The following is an 18,752-nucleotide window of genomic DNA, read 5'->3' on the forward strand; positions in this document are numbered from 1 at the left end:
ATAACATAAGAAGAATTACATGACATAACAGTCTTTTGACATACGGGCTTCATGGTTCAGAAAGCGTTTACATTAAATCAATACTTGACAAATGAAAAACGTTAACCCACTTTTCTCACTCTAATATTATAACTTTCTTTTAAATTGACAGAGCTGCTACACAATAGTGGGATTGTTTATTCAGACTGCCCCGTTGATAAAGTAGGGCGAGTCTACTGGGGTTTCTTATAGGACGAGATCCAGATCTTTGGCCTGTCTTGTTTAGACTAAAGACCCCGAGCTACCTGCTGGATCAGGACCAGACGTAAATAGTCATGAACCCAGACGCGATTGGTTTATTCTACCCTGAAACCCTGGGGATCGGCCCGAACGGTTTAAACCATAATGATTTTGCCGGCTCTTGTTAACACAGCTGGATTCTGGATAAATGACTACTGTGGGAATTATCCAATCCAAAGTGTTTGCAGATTCAGTGTGAGTGTAGTTACGCATGAGGGGCAGCAGGGGGCAGCAAAGACCAAAGGATAAAATACTAAAACATGCATCGCTTACTTTTTGTTTTGTTTAAATTGTGTAAATAATTTGCATAGTTGCAGTGTCAAAATATGAATTTAGACTCAACAATCTTTTAGTTTTGGGGTAACCAATTATAATCTAAAACGCTAAAATATTCAACCACAAAATTCTCTAAAAAACATAGCAAAACTTCATAGTTTATTGTACATGGTAATTTACTGGTGGAAGTGGGTGGTTTATTAAAACTGATAATATTGTAAATGTTGTTTTGAAGGTCTGCAAAATTGTAATATTTAGTGTATAATTTATAATCCAGAATGCTGTAAGCAGAGCTGATTCAAATGAAAATGGAAACAAAACGTTCAAATAATCAAAACGTTAATACCTTTATTTTGCCCACCTCTAGTTACCAGCTCTCATGCATGTATTAAAGCACTTACTCAGTACTGCGTGCCATACGGCCTCTATATAAACTAACCTTTGGTCCCATCAGTCCAATTTCTCCCCGTTCTCCTTTTCCTTGAGGGCCCCGCTCACCTCTCTCGCCCTGTTTAAAAGCACACACAGGAAGTTGATTGACATTTCACAGTGAGCTGCGGAGGGTAGATTCATTTACAAAAATACAAAAAAAAAAAGAAAAAAAGGGGGCTGGGGTTAAGATATTCAGGTCAGAGAGAGGCCTTTTAGAGTTAAACCAACTGGATTTAGTCTTCAGAAATGGCAACCCAAATGAGAGAGGCACGTTCTGCTTTCTGATTAGATAATTGTCTTTCTAAGCACCAAATTAAAACTATGTATAAATACATTGCCCATCATTTTCGATTATAATTTTTATCAGTAAAGCAATAGTTTGATTTGCATGCTCACCTGCATTGTATTTGGGGACACAGATAAGCCCTGTTTATGACTTTTAATACAAATCATACTGTTCCTGCAAGTGTTAAGACCTTTACAATTATTATATGAGTAGGTCAAAAGAGGGCGCTATGGTATAAGCTGTGGTTCAGCAGCATCAGTGACACTTAACACTAAAGTGGGACACAAGAAGCATTACAATTATTTAGACTTTACTTGTGAGTTTTGATAAACAAAGAGGGTGAGATCAGAGATACAGGATGCCTTATCTCAGGCAGAGGCATTTCCCAGTTATAACTCAGATGAAATACGTGTGCAACGGCAACACGTGTAACCCTTTTGGTGGAGCGCCCGGCACCTGCTCATATCCTTATTGCTCTATCTATCTCCACGGCGACAATCAGGTGAAGCCAGCATGTTAAAGGTCTGTGTGGAGGTGATCCCGGACACAGTAAGAATGCATGTTTTTTTTTGTGTGCAATAAACACACTTATAAATTAATACAAATAAATGCAGTAGAAGATTCCAGGCAAAGTAATGATATCATGGAAGCTGTTTGTGGACCGTTAAAAGTTACAGTTCACCGCTGTGTGACACTGTGACAGAAGCTTGACCTTGCGCTACAAGCTGGATTGTCACGAGGGTTGATTTTTCAAACTCACGAGAATCCATCTTGTACGTTTCCTGGTTTTCTGTTCAAGGCCACAAAACCTTTGGAGCGCCGCAGAATGTGTATATATTTGAAGAAAAATGGTTGCAGAGAGTGACTGAAAGCTAAGCACACTGACCTTCGTTCCTGGGAGCCCTGGCAGCCCTGGCTCTCCCTGTGGACCCAGAAACCCGGGTTCTCCCTGGAAATCGTCACAGCAAATGTTAGTCATGTTCCCACAGTCCCACTCATCCGAGGTCTAACACTTCATCCAACTTGGTGCTAATGAGCTGGAGACACAAGATGCTTGGCCCAACAGATCTGACAAAAACATGCAAATGGACGGACACCAGGGACGACATGCACACACATGGACGTAGGTTATCAGCGTTAATTCAAATCTTCATCTGGATTAGGAAGAGACAGTGGTCTATAAAATAGCACTATCTATAAATAGACTTTATAGCCTTTATCAGTGAATCTCAATTTTCCACATCAGAAAACATTCCAAATACAAACTTCTGAACTAAAATGAGCGAAATAAGATGCACAAATCGAATTTAAAATAATAATAATAAACCCGTATTGAACAGAGCCAGGTCTATCACAGGAATACAGTTTACTCAGACTAAACCAAGTCTACCCAAGTACGAAAACAGGTCTGAACCAGCATTAAAACACTGGCATCCAAAGTAAAGCAGCGCTACACATTTCAAAGCTGCGATGAAACGCTGTTAAACACATAAATGACTTAACTATGTGAACATGTGAATAAACTGTAAGCATTGTTAGTGAATTCAGTCTGTTAGATCAATGGTTCAGGCCGTAAGTGAAAACAGGAGTATATAAAGTGGAATGAAAGTGCGTTTTTTTTTACAGTGCCAGTACAAAGATTGGAAAAACACATGCAAAACAGCAACAAGCATCTTCCCGCCGAGCCATTTGTGCATTCCTCACAGAGCAGTGAAGCGGCCAGTTCGAGGCTCCACTGACGTGATAGCTATTCTGGATGGCAGCGTATTATTAATATTTTTCGCAGTTTCACCATATCCTGTTGGTTTTATAAAACGCTGAATGAAAGACCATAAAAACCCCGCTTGTGGGAGTAAATATTAAATGCCACTTCCAAGAGTGATCACAGATACAACAAACTATTTTCTATTCATTATTGTTTGTTACGTTTATACATCCAAACCAATGATTTTCAAAATTATTAAACCAAGTAGTACCTCCTCAGTAAATATAGAGTTTCTATTGTCATATTTAACTATTGTCGTTCTAAATCTTGTACAAAGTATAACTAACCCTACTAAACGAATCCTGTTGCAGACGTTTCTCTTCTTCCTAAAAGGCAGCTTATTCAGCCTTGACAAAACGAGAACTAAAACACTCTTAATGCAGAACTATCCTTGGGCAAAGCCAGGTTTAAACCCAAACTGAACTACAACTGACTTAAAACTAAAGCCAATACAAAACAGAACTAAACCCAGATGAAAAAATATGTCGAAGGGCCACAAAAATCTGTTTAATATATCAAACTTATCTTTTACAGAAGGCTCCGTCGTCAAAAAACACCCCTGAAATAACCACTATGCAGTTATATCACCAAAAAATATTCACTTTGCACCTGTCTGTCAAACTGCTGCACAAGTGAAGCAAATGGACAAGGGGCAACACTGAGGGAGCGACCGAGGACAAAAACAGCAAAGCATTTACCTTTATTCCCGGGAGTCCAGGCAGCCCTGGAAGTCCTGGCTCTCCCTACACAGGAAGAGTGGCACACGTTACCGCCGAGCTAAGCTGAGGCAGGCCCCATGTGGAGGGCTTTCTTTCAGACGTCTACGTTCTCGACGTGTGGCCATCTAATGTCAGTGGGAAAGCGGCCTACAGTCACCTTGAGGCAGAAGAAGGTACTGCACATGCATGTTCAGAGCATCTCATCTCATGCAGGCTTGATAGTGTGATTAGTGCTGGTTATGACACTCAAGCCGTCACAAGTGCAACTGTTTTCTGTAATTCTATGGCTCCTTTAGCTCTTTCCCGGCAATGGCTTTATATGACACTGTAGGGTGAATCAATATCCAGATACTAGAGAAACTAATCGATAATAAAACTAGATACTCATTTGCGCGTGTTTCATGTTATACATTTCTGAAGTATATGACCATTATGGATAGAAAATGATATACATGTTGTGGTGGAGCCGGAGGAGTCTATAAACTAGACTAGTACATCATTGTATCTTGTGGTCACGGAATTGTTATATATCTTTTGCCTTTTTATTGAGATTTACATTTGAAACTTGAGTATAGTGATGAATCAAGATAACAAAATTTCTACGAAAATTGTGTTTGAATTCCTAAAAACCAAAGAAAGAGTAAAAAAAAATGACATTGTGGTTCTGTAAATTCAAAATGGTGTCATTATAAGCTGGGAGGTTCTCCTTCACCAAGGTCAGTGGGCTGTCAGCCTGGCTCTAGTTAACATGCGAGTTTGAGTAACACAGAGGCATTCGGAGGCGCTGTGGAAAAACCCAGAGGTCAGGTCCAATGTGAGGCCTCCGGGAGTCTTTCAAAACACCAATTCGGACTGGAGATAATTTAACGCGCTATTAATACTATTGTATTTATGGCATATGAAAAGAAAAGTTTGGCCCCGCTTGGGAATGATCAACTGCGACGACACTCTGGGGATCGGAGACAGAGCCGTAAACGTCCAAAGTGCCTCGTGAAAGAAGTGTCAGACTCGGGAATAAATGACTTTCTTTGGAACTTGCTAACGCCGATCGAATGCCAACTAACTGGTGACAATTCAATCCGTGGAGAGAGGGTGGAGACATTTGGCAAACTGTCCCGATCAGGGGGCGAACCCACAACCCTGACGTAGTGTGCAACATCTTAGACCGATACACCACCTCTGTTTGACATGTTTAAGACAATTGGCCTTCTCAATTCTCCAGGCTTGACAGTGACGCTGCACATTCCACTCTTGTAGCTTAATTAAAGGTGCACTATGTAACTTTTCTATGTCACCTCCTTGCCTCCATGGAGACGAGCACACAACCAGAAAAGTTACATAGTGCACCTTTAACATCTGAAGCAAAATGTGTAACTTAGAGTGTGTAAATGTAGAGTTAACAAAGGGGAGAAAACCATCTTTGCAATAATTCAAATTAAAAGCTAAGCGACGTAATCATGTACAACACAACAACATTGCATTTATTTTGATTGCTATATTTTATGTAACGATACCGTCTAATCATTTTGTCAAACTTGATCCATTCAGACTTGAAGAGAAGTAAAAGGAAACATAAACGGTGTAAGAATGTGACAACCGAGGGCCGGAACAAAAATGCATAAAATTGTTTCTATCTGGGAAGATTTGAACAAAAGGCACAAGGAACGTAAGACTGGATCCAAACATTTGTGGAGCCAAAGTAAATGTAAAAGGAGTCGGAACGCTGCGATGGACCCAAGTTCAAACTCTCGCCTCCCATAGACTGAGCTGCAAGTTACACCAGAGACACACGCTCAGATATGACAGGAATGTTCTTCTCCCAGTGTGGACCAAACACACATTTAGGTTTAAAAATGCTCAAATATGCCATCATTTTCATCTATTCCAATAAGTAGAATGGAACTACTGTTTGACTGTGGTGTGATTTATTGCCACACTCACTTTCAATCAAGGAAACAGTATTTTATCACATTTGAAGTTCAAAGTATTCAGGTGCAGGCTAATAACCACGCTGCTAAATGTTCCCACTACATTTCCAGACAGATTTTAATTGGAGAAAACTGAAGTTATTCCAACCAAATAAATTGCCACCAGCCAATAAAATGTGCAATAAATGAGCTATATGTATTTTCAGTGGGTCTCTGTAGCACTGTGGTTGGAGGAATAAAATTGACAATGTTAGTAATTTAGTAATTTAGTAAGAACAGAGAAACTATTACTCCAATTTCTTCTTTCAAATTCAGTGTGTGGTGCAATTGTGTGCTTTTCTTTCCTATAAATTCTTCTTGGCTTTGCTTTACCAATAATAATAAATAATAACATCTATTTGAGCATGAAGCTGCCATGTTATTGGTCAGAAATGCAGTCATTATGCAGCGTTATTACACTATTGGTTGCAGTGATTACTGTATTAAATTGCTATGTCGGGCCAATAGTGTAATAACTAGTCAATAACGTAAAAACTTTCCAAATGATCTGCAAGACATTACATTATTGACTCTAAGTTATAAAATTGTTGACCTGTTAGTACATTATAGACTTACTCAAATCAGCCAAATGTAATATATTTGTTTATTCACATTGTTTTAAGGGTGCGTTCACACTTGCTCATTCACACAAAATTGGCACTAAATCAGGACTAAACCCGAAACTAAACCTGGACTAGATCAGGACTAAACAAGGAAGAGAACAGGAGCAAACACAAAGTCAACATCAGGACTAAAATGGGCTCAGTTTAGGACCAAATACCGACAAGTGTGAACGCACAACAAACAGATGTGACCTTAATGGTACATCAGAGGACCTCACTGTCTATTTATCCATTTTTGAGACCAGTACAAACAGTAAACTTACATAATTACTGGCTCAAAAGATGATATCAAGTTCATAATGTACTGTAACAGCTTTCTCTGCATCGGTAACAATGCGGGAATAAGAGGTTGCGAAATTTGATATTTTTCAGTTTTACTAAATGTTTTGTAGGAGCTTTTTCTTACCTTCGTCCCACTTCGCCCGGGTTCACCAGGTTCACCCTAAAAGATAACACACACACACATCTCATCTGCTGTTTTGGATTTTTGGATTTGGATAACACCATTTGAAAAGGTTTGGGAGCACTAACCTTTATGCCTGCAGCAGAGGAACCAGCATCTCCCTGTGCACACACATCCACAAACAACATCAGTTAGACCAAAACCAAAGGAAACTATTACGTCTGGACAAGGCAGGAAACAATGCTGCTTTGGCCGCTTATACCTCTGATATAAATTCATTTTTTCATCTATTGCAGTTTTTGGACCTCTCACAACAGGTCAGAACTGAATATTTTAAAGAACTAATATTATGCATTATTTGTATAGTTTTTGCCCTTTAAACATGCTCCTTTACACCTCTGCTTGGACAACTCATGTTTTCTATTTGAAATAATGTGTTTCATATGAAGTCATGGGGGCTTTTAGTAGTTTCACACGTCAAGAATCTAGTGAAAGCTCCATCTACTGGGGAAATATAAAAAGGATTTAAGCAAACCTAGCTTTGCCCCGACACGCTAATGTAGCCACGCAGTGTCGACGCGTGTGATTTGACGGCAGAATGAGTCGAGACTTTCAAAAACGCAGAAGATTTTGAAATTCTACCTATGATGTCAGAAAGAGAAGACTTACTGAACAGACTAAATAAAACAAGCGTGAATTATGCTAAATACAGCTCTAAACTAAATGTGTAGTATTTTATTTCATTTTTTCAATGAATGCTGTCAAAACAAAGTGGTTTGAGGTATAGAAGAAACATTACTGATGAATACATGTAAAAGGGTCTACTGTACATCCTGCATTTCACCATGTCACTTTTCATACTGCTCTGTACTGTACATCGTAGCCATGTCACTAGACCCGTATCAGCACAGTGAAGAAGAAAACAGCCTCTACTTCCTTCTCAAACAAAACACAACCTTTACGAACGTTTTTGTGTGTGAAGTGATTTGTCCAGAAATCCAGATCCCACACTTCACTTATGTACTAGTCCAATGTACAGGAAGGCATAATGGGACAAGTGTGTATAATTGCCTAAAATGGGTGGTTGGTCGGTGGGAAAAGGGTCTCAAGCGCCGGTGCAGGGCTGTGGTTTTATAGCGCGAGTCACTGCCTCAGCTTTATGGTGGTCATTACGATGCGTTACCCGCTATAGACATGTTTAATTGAAGCTTTCTTTCAGGCAATAAACTGCATGTTACTGTTTACGGCGAAGGCTTTGAGCGCCGCCACATCTCCCTGATCATCTGAGATCTTATACGAGGGTTTTAACAAGTCCGTATACATTTTATAGAGGGCTGTGAGATCTGGGTTTATGTTCGTTTCTGTAAAGTTTTTGGTTAATATTTCTTGTCTTGCGACACTTGCATTGGATTGAAAAGGTAAACATATATGGCAAGAACTATAAGGAAAATAATGTAAATGAATGAAAATTGTTTAAGTTTCTAATCAAAAAAGATTTAAGGATTATGAGAATTTGAGGGTAAAAAAACATTGAATAATCTACATATTCTGTAATAATTGTACTATTAAGGGGTGTGCACGGGGATCTTGCAGTGAATTTACACTGGTCTGCATTAATGTAAACAACATAAACAAGCTACTTTGATATGTGTATTTTTAACCCAGTTTTAGAGAAAAATGCTACGTTTAACCTTTAATAAATGCCAGAAAGAATTACGTAAAAAGTCAGCAATTGGTTGAAACAAGTAAAAGAGTCCGTAAGAATAACACTGAGGTCACTGTCGAAGCCAAAATTGGATTATACCTGCAACGTAAGACTGCCATCTGTAGTGGATTGTTGCAAATAAAACAAGTGATCTCACCTAACCTGAAGGCATTCTTATTGTAAGGAATTAGGTTGTGTTCTATTCCTTAAACGGCACAGTCCGTCTGAACTCTAAATCTTGATTAAGTTTGCACCACAGTGTATAAGAAGTCAATTCAAACCATCTCATTAAAACATAGAGTTATAAAGTGGAGTTATTTTACAGTTAAGGTTGACGACGACAAGATTCCTCTGTTATTAGAAGGCTTACACATTTAAGCTGCTATAATTATTGTATTAAAGGTATTAGGGAATGGTAAAGCAATAAGCTCTGCACATTCAGTCACTTTTGCATTTGTCTTGTGTTCTTATAAGCCCATTTTGGACCAATGCAATTTAATATAATGACAGAAACAGATATAGAGCCCCGCCTAAAAGTGCACTATATGTACATTTTCTGGTTGGAGGTCTCGATTTGCTTGGAATGTTTTATAGTAATCTTGCATTTATTCACGCTGAGAATACCTTGAAAAAAACAAACTTCAATTCTTATGTGGTTTGCTTGCCTCGCCACAGATCTGACCTTTAACTTTGCCTCGCGGCATCTTCATGGATCCGATTAATGCCGCACAATGACGCCATGAAAAGCAATAACGTCTCTGTGAACCATGTTAGCGGCACATTTTCAACCTGCTGGAGCACAAGTGACTAAGAGAACAAAGTCAAGATTTTGGCCTTGTTTTAATCTTTTCCAAATGAAACAGCGCGACGGAAAAATCTGTGAGTTTGGGAGGTGAGCCGAGGTGTGGCCCTGAGCGCTGAAACGGTTCACTCGGGCCAATTATCGCGATGAGGCTCCAGTCTGAGATTCAACCACAACCCAACTGGACGAGGAGCTGCCACCGCACTCCTACTTCATTACCGTCACCCACAACCATCAACGGCTATTGGCACCGGGGATAATGACACGGTGATGTGAGCGACTGTACGGGCGTTTTACAGCTGTTTAGGCTAATGGGAGCCACACCATGTCATGATATGGCCATTAGAAGACGTGTTGCCTTTACTGTATTTTAGAATAAACTTTAGGTTCCTAAATGATTTGTCGTTGGTTGTGTTGGATTCAAAAGCTTTACGTTGAAAAAGTTAAGAGTTGAAAAGTGCATAGATCTGGGAAGGTCTTTCTTTCTATATCCAGTAACTTCAAACTGTAGTTTTTCATTGCACCACACTGGAAAAAAACATCATCTTAAATAAGATGATGAAACGTGAATAAGTGCTTGATGTAATGTAACGTCAGACAAGCATTTTCTCAGTTTTAAATTAGCCCCAACAACAAAATGCTCCTGCACATGAAATAAGGACGAAAAAAACCCCAACACTTTTATTGGCAAATCTTATTTTGGATTAGATATATTTTACTTTATTTTATTAGTACATGTCTAACTATGCCATATTTGACTCTAAAGACGCTGCTATTATTATTATTTATAATTTATTCATTGTTTTATGTTGCACCTAAGTTGCAGAGAATGTTTGCGAACTGTATTCAGAGACAATGGCAATAAACCTTTTCTGATTCAGATTATTCTAAGTAAAAATAAACTCAATTCTAAAATAAATATGACTTAAGGCAAGCACTTATTCACACATTATCTTATTTAAGGTTGTCATTTTTCCCCAGTGCACTATTAGGCGTACCACTTAATCTACAACTATGTATTGATAAACATTTTGACTAAAGGTGCAGTAATAATTAGATTTTACAATAGTGAGCGATGGTAGCAGCTGAGCACTTTTATTAACCTGTGAAAAAATATGCAAGGCAGCACGAGCTATGACTGGCTCCCAAGGCCAAGGAAAAGCGATGCCAGCGTCTGAAACGGGGCCAGTTCACAAAAGCTTGGACCGGATCTTTAGTCTCCAAAATCAAACCAACTGCTGTGCCACGCCAGTCCAGAGCCAAACGCCTGGAAGTTACTAAAAACGAGTCAACATTTTAATGAGTTCTAGCTTGATTAAATACAGGGCAGGGCACAGCAGTAAAGAGGGAGATTTATTTAGTGGGCCCTGATCATTTACCATTGTTGTTGTAAGCTGACGAGGTTAGGCCATCCGTGCAAGAGAAATACATTAAATGTGAAAAAAACAACTAACTATTTGCTGTCTGTAAATGAGATCTAATTGACAGTAATAGTCATTTGTAAGACGCTTGATAAGTGTGAATCCATTTGAATGCTAAAGCTACAACCTGCGCTCAATGACGACACCTCACTCAGATCGCCAGTATGATTGTGGTCTGTGAGTGACTGGAGATGATTTAGAGGTAGACTGGCAGCCACACTTACGCCAGTCTTTCTTAGGGCAGCTGTGGCTACAGAACGAGCTCTCCACACAGTTTGGCGTGAATGAATAATTAAATTGTAAAGCTTTGAGCGTCTGGATAAGTGCAATATGAGACACTTGCAATATATGAAACAGTTTTTTAATACTTTACTGTTACTCTGATAATGATATTTGAAGCCATTTTTTTATTTTTGATAACTTTATTTTCTTCTGCTGGTCGAATACATGTCTAGAAAGAATTGCCTCTTGGGAGTGAATTTAAGAAATTCTAATTCTGTAAAAATCTATAAAAAACTACTCAGATATAACAGATGCGTGCAATGTGAATAAAACATGTTGCAGGTTTGGGTGCACGGTGGCAAAGACGGTTAGCGCTCTTGACCCCCCAAGAAGGAGGTTTGATTCCGGGACCAGACCAACATCACATGATCTCTCTGGGTGGAGTCTGCATGTTCTCCCCGTGTTACCGTGGGTTCTCTCCAGGTTCTCCGGCTCCTCCCACCGTCCAAAGACATGCATGTGTTAGGCAAAATTGGTAACTCTAAAATTGGCCCTAGTGAATGAATGTGAGAGTGAATGGCTGTCTCTAATGTCTCTGTGTTTGCCCTGCGACGAGTTGGCCACTGTCCAGGATGTACCCCGCCTAAGGCCCGAAGTCACTGGGATAGGCTCTGGTCACTCGTGAGGGAACAAGCGGTAGAAAATGAATGGATGTTGCAGGCTTACAATTTACTCTTTGTCTATGTGCATTGGATGATCAAAGAAAAGAACTCAACTCCTATCCTTTTTTTTGGCGAATGAACACTTCATTTGTATCCCTGATGATTTTAGAGAGACCTCTTATGTACAAGGCAACATGCTGTAAATATGTATGATTCAAAATGACGTATGCCTTGAAGGAATATCTCTGTCACCGCCATAATCACACTGCGATTGAATATGCTGATTCACTCCCGTTCAGTTCCAAAGACCGTCCCTTCCATCAGTGGGTCTCACCCCGCAGCCCCCTGCAGTCTAAACAGTCCTTTTGTATTATGGCGTTTCTCTTTCACAGCCTCACCTCTCACCTCCCCCCTCCCCTCCTCACTTCGGTCCGTGCTGCGTATTGTTAACTTTGGCATCTGCAGCGCCAAAGATTAAAGATGTCTTCTCGCCCCGTCTTCCCCCCCGCCCGCTCTCCGGTTTCCTCTCTGTCCGGCACATGTCCGCGGCAGACCGACACAGACAGCGCTGCGCTCCTAGTGCATGCATTTCTTCACATGCGGCCTATCTGTTAAAGTCTTTTGGGTTGGGTATTAGGTTATGTCTTTACGGGAAGCCGATTGTTCCCGCCATATGCTGAGAAACAGTCACATATACTTTCCTGACATTGACAAATACAATGAGGCTATTATATTATTCCCAGTGACACCATCTATGCAATTACAGCACCTTATGTCGAGCTTTATTGCCTTATAAAACCCGTACAATGAATGGTGGGTGACAGAACACAGGAGTCCCAATTCTAAATCCTTTTTCAAACAGGGAAAATCCAACTTTTTACCACTTTTTGCTACTTCAGAGGCATTCAGAAAGTTTTATCGACCTTTCTTTTCTGTTCGCTCATTCTCCACACATGGTATCCTTGCATCGGTTTCCTCCGAATGGGTACTTTTTTGGCAGATGTATTTTGACAGCGTTTGAGGGGAAAAAAAGGGGGAAAAAGAAAAGAAAAACGGGCCATAAAGTGTGAAGTTATCAAAGTTTTTCTACGGCGGGTGACCATAAATTGATGCTGACATTTTGAGAGCGCGTTTTGTAGTTGCTGGTTTACTGGTTGTGTTTTTGTTTTCAAGAGGACGGAAAGCTTGAGCGGAGAGTGCTGTTGGCTCGCGTTTTGTGCAGTTTTGCGAAATTGACCCAAAGCATTTGAAGGAATTGGTAATAATTGTCTTCAGTGTTTAAGCCACAATTTCTGTCAAAAGGTTAGCCATGTGAAAATCAAAATTGACCCCATTTCACTTGTTCTTCTGCTAAAAATACAATAATAGCAGTCCCGGATGAAGCATAATGCGCTTTTGGATGCGATTTCAGCTCACGAAACAAAATTAGGCAAAAACAGTCTTGAAAACAAACGTGTTCTTTGGCTACGGACATGAATCTATTACAACTTGAAGCCTGTACAATCTGTCCGTCGTGGCTCGCTTTGCGTTTTGTTGGAATCCCAATCTGACAAGCTGTCTCAATGATAAATGCTCGGAGATGAATGCGGTCGCTATCCAAGTAGAAAATGTAGCACCGGAGTAGCATAGCAATTAAGTCTCCATTAAGCGCGGCACAAAGAGAGCACCGAGGGCAACGGCAGAGCGCGAAGGATGTGCAGCTGATGCCACTCCACGTACATCTTGTCCCTCCCATGACAGATCCTGTATAAAAGCTTGTGAGCGTGAGCCCTCTTAACTGAGGACGCTCAAACACACGAACCACCAAGAGACCCAGAGACCAAGAGAGTAGTAATGACGAAGAATTCATTAACTGGAAAAGATAGATTGTCAGTAAATTGTCCTTTGCGTTTTCATGTTGCTGCTTGGTCATTTTTAGCCCCGTCTTCAGGAGCTTTGAGTTACCGTGACATGTTGGCAATTTATGCTTGTTGTGTCTTAGTTTTTGAGACTGAAAAAGGTGATTTGATGAAGTACACGAGTGGCCCTTCAAGCACCTCCAGACTCACACCAGGTCTAAGGACTTTTTTGAGTTTAAACTAGCCTAAACAAGGGCCAAAATAGGATTCTTACAGGTCTAAATAATGAGGGATTACACCGACAGGTCTAAATATGGCCAAAAATGGTGTAGAACTACACAATTGCTTGCTATACTGGTTCTAAACAGTTAAGTTGAATAAGGACAAAAAGGTAGATGAAGTTGAAACTAAGCAATATTTTAAACTGCAGAGGAATTGGCAGAAGCTTCAACGAGCTAAAGATATTCCAAAACCAATGCGTCTATCAGTATTGGTTAATGGTCTATCTGTCTTTATCTGTTTATGTATAAAAGACTATTTACTGTCCACAATAATGCATTTTAGTGACACATAATAAAAACAGAAAAACTCAAATGCAATCCTTAGCACATTTGGACCTCCCACTGGTTCGGCATGTATAATTTGTACTACTACATGAATGGTTTGGTTATAACAAATTACAACAATATACAAATCTAGACATTCTTGAACAAAAATGTGCTAGCATGTCATACAGATACATTCTTAATTTGACATGAATAATTGACCCTGAATAAGGTTTTGTGTCCACATACCTTCTCCCCTGTTTCTCCCTTTGGTCCGTCCTCGCCCATGTCGCCCTGTAATGACATCACATAAATATCCCTGATTAGACGTCATGCTAGAAAACAGTATTCAGACATTAGACCCGTTTTCTACCTGGACTTATTTGCTGAAACTGGCCACAGCCAAAGTCAGCACATTATGTTTGATGCATCTGGCTCCTTCAGTACTTACAAAACTCTGCAGTGAAAACTTTAGCTTGAAACTTGAGTTTTATTGCAGTTCCTGGCAGCTACATTTGCTTTTCAATTTGAATAAATCCTGATGATTTTATATTAGGAAGATGATAAGTGTATTAAATCATAAAGTTGACTAATCTGACATCATAGCTGGCGCTGCAGATCAGCTACTACTGCAAGGCACCCTGTGTCTATTTTATGAAGTATTTTCTACTTCTAGTATTTTGTATGTCCACTTTTATTAATATTTAAGATATATCACATATTGCAAATAGCTCACTTTATCCAGTAAGTCCATTTTTTAAATCTAAAATACTAAGTCCAGCAGAGGGGCTCACACTGATCATGATGTCCTACAGGAGATGTATGTTCTCAACAGGGGGGAGAAGTACTGTTGTGGAAAAAATATAATCTGGCCCTTTACTTTTTAACTTTCAATCCTATTTTTAATCAGATTTAGTTCTAACAGCCTGACAACCCCTTTTGGCCTGGAAATTTACATATCCGGACTCCCTGGAGTGGCTTAGAAGTCCCACGTTATGTTTCACACTAGGCAAGACATGTGAATTGAATTAATGCAAATGTTATGTACTGTCTCCTTCCTGAAACCACTGTTTCTTTGATGTCCCATTTGCTCCTTCTGTGTGTGTGTGGTCATGTGACCATCTGTGATTTAAGGCAGGGGACAGACGTGGGACGGGAGGATTTGGGAGACACACAGTTTGGGAAGCAGGCAAGAGACAGACGCGTGGACTAGGCCTTCTATGAGAATGGCCGAGTCCACACGAGTTTCTTTCTGATTCAGCCACAAGATTAAACAGTTTACTTTTGAAACGAGACAACTTGCTTCTTTGTCTTATCGAGAGATTTTTGCCGCCACAGTACTCCATTTTGTTACTTCAGTAAAAGTACAGATACATGTACAAAATATTACTCACATAAAGTAACACATTAAAAAATCTTATGTAAAACTTTTGAAGTACTTGTTTAGTAAACGGATTTCACACAGATTTTGAGAATATTTTCTGCTGATCGTCTGGTCATCAGTAGATATTCCAATACATTTCTGGTGATGTAGGCAATGTTTTCTTTTCTTTTTTTGAGGAAGCGGGGCTTGAACTCAAAAACCTTATGTCGCCATGAATAACCCTAACCCCTCAAACCATATGAAAAGTACTTTCTACTTTTAGTCGTTACCTGCTCTAAAATGTAATGAAGTAAAAGAAAAAATGACTTAAAAGTACAGATAGCTAAAAATGTTACAGTACTTTTACTTTTGTACTTTGTTACTTCACTGGTTCTCAATTAGCTTTTTTGAAACCTTTGAATTATACATATCATTTTTTTACTAATGGTTTCATTCTCTTCTGCTTCACTGCAATGTCAGTGGGCTGTCCCTGCAAAATGAATCATTTTGAAGCTGGCAAGTTGGCTAAATGTTGTTTTTTGCAAGTTACCCATAAAAGAAAAAAGCAATCTAGAGTGGTATTGTCATAATTTCCATCCATCCAGCAAAGCCATTATAAGAAATGTGTAAAAAGTCTGTAAGCAACTTTGTAGAAGTGATTGTTCTGGTTTTTCATCACATCAGTGGATCAATACACTGTTCAACACCAGTAAAACAAGAGTGTCCCAAATACTGGGAGTAAATCATGTTATTCAGTCTTTTACGAGAAGCCTCTGATGGAAGCTAGTCTAACTTTATTGACTCTGTGGTGGTGAACATTTTGGGAACTTGTTAGAGGTCTGATTTCACTGTGAGCTGCTCAAACACGGAGTAGATCTGGGGCTTATGCTTAGAATAATGTTTAGAGATGAGAATTAGTGTGTTACCTTTTCACCTCGCTCTCCCATACCGCCCTGTTGGGAAAAGGCATCAGAGAATTACAGACAATCTCATGTGTGGGCTCTGCAGCAGCCACTTGGGGTCATACATGATATTGAGGGTCAAAACGAAAGAAAAACTGGTGAAAAGTGTAGAAAAATAAGGCACTGGCAGAGGTGGATGTTATCTCTGTAAGTAACACCACTACAACTACCATTATTAATAATAAAGTATCAGTTAACTATTCACACAACATGTGTTCCAACCACTACAGTTTTGTAACTCAAGTTGTTAGATTCAATTAAGAAAAAATTATTTGTAATAATTTCCCAAAATTGAACATAAATTAATTTCATATAAAAAAAGTTAATTAAATACAATTATCTGTGAACTCCTTAAAGTCTATATGACAGGTCAGAATACACATTTCAATCAAACGTAGTGAACACAATTATATTTCAGATTTTACTAAACTTTTTGCCTAGTTGTCCGCAGTTTACACATTTATGTAAAGTTTATAATTGTATTTCCTGGTTGGACATGAGCAGCAGAGGTCATAGGTCGAGGTAATTCTGTTACAAAGCAACCATACTGAAAACAAGAGCCAAAATCCATTTAAATGGCACAAGAGTTACCATTTGACAAACAGTAATACCGTATACACCTTTATTGTGTAGAATTGTTGTTTAAAATGTCTAAAAGTGTATGAGTTCATTGTGAATTGTCTTTGTTTTCAGTGACACGCCAACTACATCACAGAGGTATTCTGTTTTAGGACTCTAGTTCCTGCAATTTTATTGTCTTATTTTTCAAAATGTCTTTACAAACTGCAACTTTACAGAAGTAACTATGATAAGTAACTATGATACATATTCACCATAGGGACTATCCTACCAAATGAAGTCATAATTAGAAAAACAGGAGAAACTGTCATATAGACTTAGAGTATTACCATCATATCTATCTCCATGGAAATAAGCTATGGCAGTGGTTCCCAAACCTTTGGGGTCGAGACCTCCAAAATAACTATGCAACAGACCCACACAAAGATTTCATATTTTTATTTGAAATGTTTATTGTATAATTACACCTAATTTCACCAAATGATGCAGTTTTAAAGTTAAAAACAGGTCAAACACAATGTAATAAATCAGCTCGTGCCTGGTGGTCTTAACCCCCCACTTTGGGAATCACTGCTCTGTTTTAAATTCTACAAATACAGTCACAACACATTTATGGACAGGGGAATCAAAAGAATGTTAGGTGGATTTAAAAAGAAAGAAAGGAATGGAATGGAATGGTGGAAATTCAATCCAAAAGTCATAAAAACGTTTGGCGTTGGGTTTTGGAATGAATACATTTAAATTTTCAGAATAAAAATTGACCTTAGCTCCTGGAACACCGTCCACTCCTGGGACGCCCACATCCCCCTATGGACAGCATAACAACACACTGTTTCAAAAACCCAACCTCCTGATAACCTTCGACCTTTGCTGGGGTCACATTTGTGCCACAGATGTTATGCATTTTCTTCTTCTTGATAACAAATATCCAAAACACAAAATTTCCACATTTTGACACAGTTGTTGTGATTTCGGTTGGACGCTCGACTAAGACTGAATTAATTCCATCAAATTCAATAAACCCACAAATGTCGGAACATAAACAACCTGATTACAAGCTTAATTCTCTTTGGTTTGACTCAGGATACAGAGGGAGAATTAGAAAGACAAGTCCGTGTGCTTGTGGTTACAGACTTTGAGTTTGTGGCTTGAAACTGACAAACCGACACCAAGTGACTTTGATGCCTGAGACAAAACCTTTTGACCTTTGCAAACCAGCCGCATCATCAGTGAAACTAATACGCCTGAAGAGTGAAATACAAGGATTTACCGGTAAAAAGACAGCACCGTTTAACCATCATGAATATAATAAAAAAGATAATAATTTAAAAAAAACTGTCCGTGATTGGTACCTTGATGTGGTAGATGGGCTTCAGGAGGTGTGTAACTCCTCTGAACTAAATCCAGTTAAAACCTTTGAGAATATTTACACAAAGTGGCCCTTAAAACATACATTTCTATGTCTTCTGATGTCCTTTGATTCCAAAATTTGCAATACTGTGCTTTTGCAAAGATCTCAAAATCACGTTTTTTGGGTGAAAATCTTCAAAATACAATTTCTTGACAATCCCTCATCAAAATATTTATTGTTTTACATTTTTCTAATCCTCAGATACTGGACTTTAATTTGACACTTATCTTTTCTTCTGCACTTTTTTTTTTTTTTACCTTAACAGCACTTCGCAAGACCTGTGATCAATATCGATACGACGCTATTCTTTATGTCAACTCTACGGCTCCTTTAACTACCACAACTACTATTAGAAATAAAGAGTCCAAAGTTAAGTGGATTTAACAAAAAAGACTTAAAAGAGCACAATGTATCGTTTCTGTTGGAGAGTCTGTCGGCTGCTCGTCTCCATGGATACAGTATGTTATTGTTTTGCCTGAGACAGTATGGCAG

General features: G+C 39.0%; 2 protein-coding genes across 4 annotated transcripts in view; both read right to left on the minus strand.

Moving 5' to 3' along the window:
- LOC140372174 (leucine-rich repeat LGI family member 2-like) overlaps window positions 1-18,752 on the minus strand; it is a 481,342-nt gene that overhangs the window by 101,050 nt on the left and 361,540 nt on the right. The window lies entirely within an intron of this gene.
- Window positions 1-18,752, minus strand: part of LOC140371374 (uncharacterized) — a 157,048-nt gene that overhangs the window by 9,953 nt on the left and 128,343 nt on the right. For all 3 annotated transcript variants that reach the window (XM_072458489.1, XM_072458486.1, XM_072458487.1), the window contains 8 exons: window positions 17,612-17,656; window positions 16,235-16,261; window positions 14,195-14,239; window positions 6,879-6,911; window positions 6,754-6,789; window positions 3,737-3,781; window positions 2,160-2,222; window positions 995-1,063 (listed from right to left, as the gene is read on the minus strand). In XM_072458489.1, coding sequence (XP_072314590.1) covers window positions 995-1,063; window positions 2,160-2,222; window positions 3,737-3,781; window positions 6,754-6,789; window positions 6,879-6,911; window positions 14,195-14,239; window positions 16,235-16,261; window positions 17,612-17,656 — 363 coding nt within the window. The remainder of the gene's footprint in view (window positions 1-994; window positions 1,064-2,159; window positions 2,223-3,736; window positions 3,782-6,753; window positions 6,790-6,878; window positions 6,912-14,194; window positions 14,240-16,234; window positions 16,262-17,611; window positions 17,657-18,752) is intronic.

Source organism: Eucyclogobius newberryi, unplaced genomic scaffold (assembly GCF_026437365.1).
Source record: "Eucyclogobius newberryi isolate DKJ021-1_F unplaced genomic scaffold, fEucNew1.0.hap1 SCAF_22, whole genome shotgun sequence".
Lineage (NCBI taxonomy): Eukaryota > Metazoa > Chordata > Actinopteri > Gobiiformes > Gobiidae > Eucyclogobius > Eucyclogobius newberryi.